Consider the following 9,244-nt stretch of genomic DNA (forward strand, 5'->3'; position numbering starts at 1 on the left):
GCAACGGCGGCCGCCCCTCTCGGCGCCGGTGGCCGCGCAGCACAGCAAGCCGAACCGGCCGAACCGGGCCGGGCCGGGCGGTACCGGGCATGGCGGGCGGCGCCGGGGGGGCCTGGCCCCGCCGCCTGCTCGCCCTGGGGCTCTGCTGCCTCCTGCCGTCCCCCGGCTCCGGCACATGGAGCCCGGCCGCGCTGCAGCCCTCCGCCCGCAGGTACGGCCCGATACCGGCACCGGTACCGGCACCGGCGGTAGCGTGGGCCACTGGCACCAGCAGGCTCGGGGGCTGCTGGGGACACGGAGCACCGGGGGCCAGTGGGCACGAGGGACAGCGGGGCATGGGCGGCAAGGCACTGGGTATGGGGACATGAGCACCCGGTGTAGCCCAGCACTTGGTACCGGGCACGGAGGGGGTGCTTGGCTCCCGGCCAGCAGGGCCACCAGGGCTCTGGGGCCACCAGGGCTGGCATGGGGCTCTGGGGCCACCAGGGCCGGCACAAATACAAGGTTGATGGGAATTCTGGGACCCACTAACCAGGGGTAATGGAGCTACTGGAGCAGTGGGAGGCCTGGATACGGGGAGGGTACTGCGACCCCTCCAGGCTCCTGGGGCTGCCTGGGACTCCTGGGCTCTCCTGGGAGCCGCCCCATCCCCAAGATCCTGCTGTGTCCGGGGATGCAGCGCTGGGGGAACCCTGGTGTCCCCAGGACCACAGGCCCATGACACCCCGTCCCCACTGTCCCCGCGCCGCCAGAGTGGCAGGCGGGCTGCCGGGGGGGTTGTTTACAGGAAATCTCTGGCTCGGGCCCCGGCTCCGGCACCGGATTGCCGGGACCTCCCGGTTCCGCTCAGGTCAGCGAGGCGACGGGCAGAAGCTGCCTCATTTCCCCTTCCCACCCGGCCAAGCCCAGGAAACTTTGGCACCAAATGTCCTTGTCCTGCCTCGGGCTCCCCCAGCCCAATGCTCAGCCCCTGCGGTGTCCATCGCTCCACTGGTGCCCGCTGGCCCCCTTCCTGGGGCGCCAGCACATCCCTGGGGTCCCACGTGCCCGAGCCAGGGGCACAGAGCCAAGAGGATGCTCCGAGGGAGGTCTGTTGGGATTCGGAGCACATCCCGGCGCCGAGCACCAGGTGCAGAGCCCAGGCATGCTCGTTGCACGAGTGCCGGGGTGGGTCGGGTCAGGCCGGGCCATGCGAGCGCTCGCACGCTCCGGGCCCAGCCTCCGCAGACACCTCCAAGCCGGGCATTTCCCTGGAGCGGGAGTGGAGCCCGTGCCGAGATGGGGAGATTGAACGGGCCGGGGCCTGTTTGCCACTGGCACGCGGCATCTGGGACCTCTCCCGGAGCATCCCAGCATTCCAGGGCACCATCCCCGCTCTGCGCTCTTGCCACGTGTTGACCCACCTGGCGGGCCGGTGCACGGACTCTGCACTTGGGAGCACCGTGCTTGTCCCCGCCATGGTCCCCTGGGCTGGCACCAGCTACACGGGTGGAGGCGCCCGGTGAAAGGAGCCTTTGTGCAGGATGGGACGGGGGCGCGGGGCGCCGGGGGGCAGCGGCCCCGCTCCAGCACGGACGTCGAGCTGGCGCCAGCCCCGAGCCGCCCGGGAATGCGGCAGGAATGCGGGGGCCCCTGGTCCGTGGGGCGCAGCAGATGCCACCTGGGAGCATCTCCTGTGGGTCCCTGCCTGGACAGGAGGGTCCCATCCTGCCCAGCCCCCCTGGAGCAGGGATGAGGTCCGCAGGGTGCCAGCCAGCCCATGCAGGAGGCAGATGGCACCACGGGCACTTGTCGGGCAGCTCTAGCAGTGGGACTCTCAGCCCCCTGTGCTTTGGGGTACCCGTGCCTGGCACCCAAGGGCCCCCTCCAAGGGCTGCGGGTGCCACCGGTTCCTCTTGCAGCAACTGGTGCTCCTACCCGGTGACGCGGACGGTGTCGTGCCACGTGCAGAACGGCACCTTCCTGCAGCGCGTCTTCCAGAGCTGCCGGTGGCCCCTGGCCTGCGGCGGCGGCAGGTAAGAGGAGTCGCGGTGCCAGGGCCTGGCTGGCAGCCTGGGGACACGGGTGACGCGGGTGCCCCGCTCCATGCCGGCAGCTACCGCACCGTCGTGCGGCCCATGTACCGCGTGGCCTACAAGACGCTCACGGCGCTGCAGTGGAAGTGCTGCCCCGGGCACGCCGGCCCCAGCTGCGAGGAAGGTAGGACCCAGCGGTGGACCCGCTGGTGGCCCTCCAAGAGCGTGTCCCTCCAGTCACCGCCACTGCCGCAGGGCCAGGCAGCATGGGGCAGGAGAGCAAGCAAGTGTTGGGTGCTGTGCACCCATGGATGGGTGGATGGATGCTGCTCATGGATGTGCATGCAGAACATGGTAGGGGCACTGGCAGGTTCTGTGGACTGGGCACCCATGAATGTGTGGGGGCAAAGATGGACAGATGGATCCCCATGTGGATGGATGGGTGGTTGGATGGATATAGAATGTTCCTGGATGCATGGAGGGGTAAATGAGTCGGTGAGTGGATAAAAGGAGGGATGGTGGGACGGATGGCTGTGCCTGTGGACCAGGGACCGCGTGGGTGGCTGCTCCCATGTGCGTGGCTGAGTGGGTGGGCAGCGGCCGGGTGGCTGTGCCCACATGCGGCTGTGCCTGCCCGCGAGTGACAAGCAGAGCGGGCACTGGGCCACGTCACAGGCCTAACTGGCTGTGCTGGGGTGGGGGTGGCCTTGCCCCCGGGAAGGGGGACGTTCCCAGCAGATGGCCCTGCCACACGGGGACACTTGTGGGGACTGTGGGGTGGTGCGGAGGGCTGGGGGGCCTGGGGCTCGGTCACCACGGGATGGCAGCTGCCACATGCCCAGGGGCCCTGGGGCCAGCTGGGTGGCAGCTGCGAAGGGGAGGCCCTTCCTCCTTCTTCTCAGTTCGTGCTTTCCCTCTGCCCTCCTCCTCCTCCCTGCTGTGCGCTGGCCCTGTGCCCCACATCTGGCGCCGCTTATGGTCGCGCTGGCTGTCCCCTCCGGCGGTGGCAGTGGCAGTGCCTGGGTGTGGTGGTAGTGCGGGCGGGATGTTGCCCCAGACACCCTTGTCCTGCTGCGAAGGGAACATGTCCCCTGCCACCTCCCCTAGGCTCTGAGCTGAGCTGGGGAGTCTTGCTGGGTGGGGGGTCCAGGGAGACCTGGTCATGGTCCTGAGGACTTGGGGGGTCCTGGGTGGGTTTGGGGAGACGTGGCTCAGGATGTTGGTCGTTTGGGAGGATCTGGCTCGGGGTCTTGGGTGGCTTTGAGGGTCCTGGCTCACAGCACTGGGTGCTCTGGGGGGCAAATTTGGCTCCTGGCCATGGAGAGGGGGGGTCTTGACACGGGGTCACGGGTGGGTTTGGGGCTTTGAAGGTGCTGGGCGCAAGGACAGGACAGGAGCATGGAGGGGCCCTGCAGATCCACTCGCCCTTCGCGGGGTGCAGCCCGGGCCCCCCCAGGGGTGTCCCCATGGGTGTCCCCGCGCGGGGCGCCTCAGCCCCCTCCCCTCCGCAGACGCTCGTGGCTCCCTGGCGCTGCGGGACGCGGCCCGGCCCGGCCGGGGGGGCACCGGCCGGCCCCCCGCGGCCTTCTCAGGTGGGTGCCTCGGGGGCGGGGACACGGCGGGGACACGGTGGGGACACAGCAGGCGGCCCCGGGCCTGGGCGCACGCCGGCCCCACTGACCTGCCCGCGCACCCGCAGGGTGCCTCAACTGCAGCCGCCTGGGCGAGCTCGCGGCCCGGCTCGCCGCGCTGGAGCACCAGGTGAGCGCGGGGGGACGCCCCGCCGAGGGGGGCGCCTCCGTGTCCCCCCAGTGCCAGCCTCTCCTTGCAGGTGGCCCGGCTCGCGGCGCCCGACCCGCCGCCCTCGCTGGCACCCTGGGGTCCCCCCACGGGACGGAGCCCTGGGCAGCTCTGGGGGTCCCCGGCCGCCCGCGGGAGCCCCGGTGAGGACGGTAAGTGTTGGGGGGGGGCGCCCCGGGGGTCCGGGCGTGGTGGCAGTGGGTCCAGTTGGTGGGAAAGGGGGGATGGAGGCGAGGGGCCTCCCTGAGGTTCTGCTCCGGTGCAGGGCGAGCCGGCCCCGAGGGCGATGTGCGAGGCCGGGGTCCCGCCGCGGGGCCCGGAGCCCAGGGCCGCACGGGGCCCCCAGGTGAGATGTCCCGCCCAAGGGACCCCTGGCACCCCCAGGTCTCTCCTTTCTCCCCCTTCCTCTGCCCCGTCCCCCGCAAACGCCTCTCGGGTCCCCACAGTGCCCCATGTCACCCACTCCTGCCCTGCCACACGGAGCCCCTCCTTGAGCCTTCAGAGCTCCCTGCCCCCCCCCCCCCCCAAATATTACTGATCCCCAGCTCCCCTCGAGCTCCTGGTGATGCTGCATGGAGCCCGGAGCCATCCCCTCCTTTTGCCCTTCTGGGCTTCTTCCCAACCCGGCTCCATCAGGGCCTGCCCTGGGATGGAGGTGACCCCCCCTCCAGGTCAGAGCTACCCCTCGGGCCACCACCAATGACACCAGGGATGGGGAGGGCTCCAGGGAGTCCCCCCAGCATGGTCAGAGCCTTCGCCCTCCTCTTCCTCCCTGCAGGGCCCCCGGGCCCCCCCGGAGCCCCCGGCCGCGATGGAGCCAAGGGCCTCCCCGGGGAGAAGGGGACCCCAGGGCTCCCTGGACCCCCAGGTCCCCCTGGCCCTCCCCGGGCCCCCATAGGACCGGCCATATCCCGCGTGTCCAGCCCAGGTGAGGAGGGCCCCTCTGCAGCGCTGATCTGGGGACAGGGCGGGGGGCCTGGGGCCACCCCCCAGGGTCGCCACAAGGGCTTCCAGGGGGAAACCACCCTGGGGGGTCCATGGTGCCGCAGGGATGGATGGGAGGTCCCCGCTGGCAGAGCGGGCAGCGCTGTGGTGGATTCTCTGCTGTCTGATACAGGGGTTGCGCCCCTCTGCGCAGCAGGCACGGAGGGCTCTTCCCCTCCGGCCTTCCCGGGTCTCGTGGGAAGCTCTCGGCCTCCGCCAGCAAACACGGCTCGAATGAGCCGGGAGCCACGGCCCGCTGGGGGGTGCGGGCACATCTAGCACGTCCGTGTCCCCGCGGGGCTGGGGACAAGGCGGGAGGCGCTGCCAGGCTGCGGCAGCTCCGGCGCATCCTGGGTGGCACCGGGAGCCTGGGAGAGCACGGGGAAGCGAGGGGGGTGAGCCCACTGCCCCCCCCCACGGCGCCCACTGTCCGCAGGGGACCCGCTGCTCTCCAACAGCTTCACGGATGTGACCGGGGGCATCGTGGGCCCTGCCGGCCCCCCCGGCCCTGCAGGACCCGTGGGTGAGTGTCCCCCTTGCCAAGGGGCGGCTGGGGGGGCAGCTCATGTGATCCCCCCCCCACTGAGCTATGACCATCTCCTTGCAGGACCCCCAGGCCCCCCCGGCCCTGTCGGGCTGCCTGGGCCCCCCGGACCCCAGGTGAGTGCCAGGAGCAACAGCCCTGGGTGACTCTGCACCACGCTGGACACTCCCGGGCTGAGACCGGGTGTTTTCATCACAGGGTAAAGTCGGACCACCCGGGGCTGCCGGCCCTGCCGGCGAGAAGGGAGACAGGGTGAGTTGTCACCGTTGTCCCCGCTTCCAACCCGGCCCCGTGCTGGCACTCCAGGTGCCCGGCCTCAGGGCAGGGCGGGCGTCACGTCTGCAACGAGCTCGGCAGGTCTCAGCACCGGCAGCGGGTGCAGGGGGCACCACGCTGGCGGCCGGGCCCTGCTCTGGTGCCCGTTTCGCCACGGGGGCTGCACCACCACGTCCCCACTGTTTAACCCCCCATCCCCTGCTCGCCAGGGCCCCCAGGGAGAGCCGGGCAGCCGCGGCCGCGACGGGGCACAGGTAGGTGGCTGGACCCGTCGCCGGGAGGGGGACGCACCTGTCCCCTTGTTCCCCTCCTTTGCCGGTCCCTCTCCTTTCTGTGTTGCAGGGCGAGCCAGGCCCCAGGGGCGAGCCGGGTGACAAGGGCACTTGGGTGAGTGGCAAGCGGCCGGGGGACAAGGCAGCCGGGGGACAAGGTGGCCGGTGGGTGCCCCCGCCGCGGGTGCCACCACGTGGGCCAAGGGGGAACTGCCGCCGGCCGCGTCCTTCGTACTGATGCCAGGCACACTCGGTGGCCCCGCATGATGCCACCACGGGCCACCACCCCAGCAAGGGGATGGCGCGGACCTTCCGCACGGGAGTGTGCTGCTGCTGTCTACCCCGACGGTGGCGTGGGGGTCTCCAGCTGTGTCCTGCACCCACGTCTCGTCCCTGAGACCCTTATGGTGGCATGAGGGTGCCCAGCTGTGCCTGGCGCCTGCATGTCGCTCCTGGGACCTCGACGCTGGTGTGGGGGTCCCTGCTGTGCCCTGCACCCGTGTCTCGTCCCTTCAAGCCTGACGATGGCATGGAGGTCGCCGCTGTGCCTGATGCCCACATGCCACCCTGGGGACCCCTGTGCTGCTGGGGGGACCTGTCTGCGCCCGGCACCCAGAACTCATTGCCGGCATGACGATGATGCCATGGGGGTCCCCACTGTGCCTGGACCCGCTTCTCACCCCTGGGGGTGCCAGTGATGGCAGGGGGGCCCCCGCTGTGCCCAGCACCCATGTCACATCCCTGGGACCCCAACGATGGCACGGAGTCCCTGCTGCACTTGCTCGCCCATCCCCAAATGCGAGGCTGGTGGCAGCTGCCCATGCCAGGGTGTCGATGTCCCCAGGTGGGGGTGGCACTGCAGGGCCACAGGGTGCAGGGCAGGGATGGCTCTGGAGGGGGGCACCCCAAATCCCTGCTCCCCGCCGCGGCGGGTCAGGGGTGCCGGGGTGCACCCAGCCCGGGGGGCAGCTCTGCAGTGGGGCGGTAGCTGCGGGGCCCCGAAGCGCCCAGCACTCGCGGGTGCCCCGCGCGCCCTCACGCCACCGCGTCTCGCTCCGCAGGGGGAGGGTTTACACCAGCTCCGTGAGGCGCTGAAGATCCTAGCAGAGAGGGTTCTCATCCTGGAAACCATGATCGGGCTCTACGGTGAGTAGGGAGCCGCAGCCCCCGCGGCCACTATCGCCATGGCGTGACACCATCGCTGGCGCCAGCGGTCAAGCTGTGACGCCGGGTCCTGCTTGCAGGGCCAGGGGACCCTCTGGTGGCACAGGGTCATGGGGGCAGCCCACAAATGCCTCTGCCTGTCTCCACGCTGGGGACACCAGGTGCCACCAGGGCAGCTTGGGGACACAACGCCCCCATGCCCAGCGCTGCACGGGGTCCATGTGTGGTGGGGCAGGAGAGTGGGGGGAGCCCTGTGTCCCTCAGGGGGACATCTGCAGCCCATGGGGACACCCCCAAGGAGGCACCGTGGGGGACAGGAGCGAGGGAGGCCCCGGCATCCCCCGGGAGCACCCGGCAGCCCTGGCACCAGGGGCCCCGCAGCACCCGCTGGCACCAGGGCATCCCCGCGAGCACCCGGCCTCCTGGCGAGCACCCTCCCCGTGCGTGCGCGAGAGCCCCAGCACTGCGTCCGCACTGCCTGCATCACCCGTGTCACCCGTGGCGAATGCGCTCTCTGCTCTGCTCTCTCGCTCTCCCCCAGGCCAGTAGCTCCCACAGCCTCCGGCGGCAGCAGGCCCAGCTGGAGGTCCTGGCTGGAAGGGTCACCTTGCTGGAAGCTGTCACCTGGCCAGGTAACAGCGCCGCCGCCTGCCGCCCCCGCCCGGCTGCCGCGTCCCCCCGCCGGCGGGCCCAGGCGTCCGGGCTGCCCAGAGCGAGGGTGTCCCCGGAGCTCGCCAGGAGCAGGGGGGCTCCAGAGCCCCCTCGAGCCAAGTGAGACCATGGAGACCCCTGATCCAAGAGGGAGAACCTGGGGCTCCCCAAGGAATAACGGGGAGAAGGAGCCTGGAGCCCCTCTGGAAACTAGGGAGACCCTGGAGAATCCCTTGACCCAGGGGAGACCATGGAGACCATCTTGGGTCTAGGGAGACCAGGGAGACCTCTTGGATCAAGGGAGCCCCCAGAGCTCCCCAAGGCCCCAGGGAGCCCCGGGAGCCTCTCTCACACCACGGGGCCCCTCCTGGGCTGGGGGAGACCCCGGAGGCGCCCGTGGGTGCCGTTCTGCCCCCCAACCTGCTCTCCTACCCGCGGGGAGGGGGCTCCTTGCCGCCTGCCGTGGGTGCCAGCCGGGTGCTGGGCAGGGGCTGCCGCGCACGGTGCCGCCGGGAACGGTGCCACTGGGAGCCAGGTCCCCAGGGCCCCCATCCGCGGTGGGAGCTGTGCAAGGCCCTCACACCTCCTCTTCCCGCAGGACCGGAGCCCGGCTCGGGCAGCGGCGCCGCGGGGCCGCCCAGCGCCCCCCAGCCGCAGCGCTCCCGCCGCCCGCCCGCCAGCACCCCATGAGCCACGATGGGTGCCCCCGCTGCCCTCCCGGTGCTGCTCCCAGCCGCCTCGGCCGCATCCTGACGCCGCTTCGTGTGTCCTCCCCTGCGCCGCCGGGCGCCACGGGATGGGCTCCCCGCTTCGCCCCGCTGCTTGGGCACTGACCGCCCCCTGAGGACATTAAATGCCTGCCCCAAGCCTGTGTCCGGCCTGCGTGCGTTTGCTTCCAGCGGGAGCGGGGAGCCTGCGGGAACGGGGACACTGGGGACATCGGGGGCCCCCCAGCCGGGCCCAAGTCTCTCCCCAGGCCAGCTTGGGAGGGGACAGGGGCAACGAGTTGGATCCGGTCTCAGCTCATGCCCAGTCTGGGCCACAGGGACACCCAGCCCAGCCCAGGTGCCCTTCCCGGCTGCATGACGTCACGCCTGGCTGGCAGTCCCCGGGAGGACGAGGTCATGTAGCGTGGCGGCATGACATCACGCTCGGGCCCCTGCAGCAGCCAATCGGATGGGAGCTGCCGTGATGTCGCTCCGCGGCGCCGCGTGCGCCATGATCCCTGCTGACATCGCGGCGATCGCCGCGTGACGTCAGGCGGTGACATCACGCGCGGAGACGCCACCAGCCGCCGCGTGACGTCAGGCGGCGCCGACGCCCCGCAAGCGGGGCGGCTCTTGCGCGACGCTCCCTAACCGCGGCGGGCCGAACCACCGAGCCGCGCGAGGGGGGGCTCGGGAGAGGGCAAAGGCGCCGCGGCTCCCAGCGGCACCCGCCGCCCCGGAGCCCGGCCCCACATCCCAGCTCCGCCACTGCAGACCCGCTCCCGCGGCGGCGGCGGTGCGCGCTTCCCCCAGAGGCGGCGGTGGCCGGGC

At 71.5% G+C, this 9,244-nt stretch overlaps 1 protein-coding gene across 1 annotated transcript; it reads left to right on the plus strand.

The window, feature by feature from the left end:
• The first annotated feature begins 19 nt into the window (after positions 1-19).
• LOC104566770 (EMI domain-containing protein 1-like) lies at positions 20-8,396 on the plus strand. The gene is made up of 15 exons (XM_088539213.1): positions 20-211; positions 1,902-2,015; positions 2,096-2,199; positions 3,527-3,607; positions 3,715-3,776; positions 3,847-4,021; positions 4,087-4,161; positions 4,594-4,743; positions 5,236-5,322; positions 5,407-5,459; positions 5,542-5,595; positions 5,829-5,873; positions 5,962-6,006; positions 6,953-7,037; positions 8,305-8,396. Exons 1-15 carry the CDS (start codon positions 90-92, stop codon positions 8,394-8,396), a joined length of 1,344 nt encoding a protein of 447 aa, XP_088395339.1. The 5' UTR covers positions 20-89.
• Positions 8,397-9,244: the final 848 nt, after the last annotated feature.

Source organism: Tinamus guttatus, unplaced genomic scaffold (assembly GCF_059628265.1).
Source record: "Tinamus guttatus ecotype Peru unplaced genomic scaffold, ASM5962826v1 Tinamus_guttatus_pri_ptg001488l, whole genome shotgun sequence".
NCBI classification, from domain to species: Eukaryota; Metazoa; Chordata; class Aves; order Tinamiformes; family Tinamidae; genus Tinamus; species Tinamus guttatus.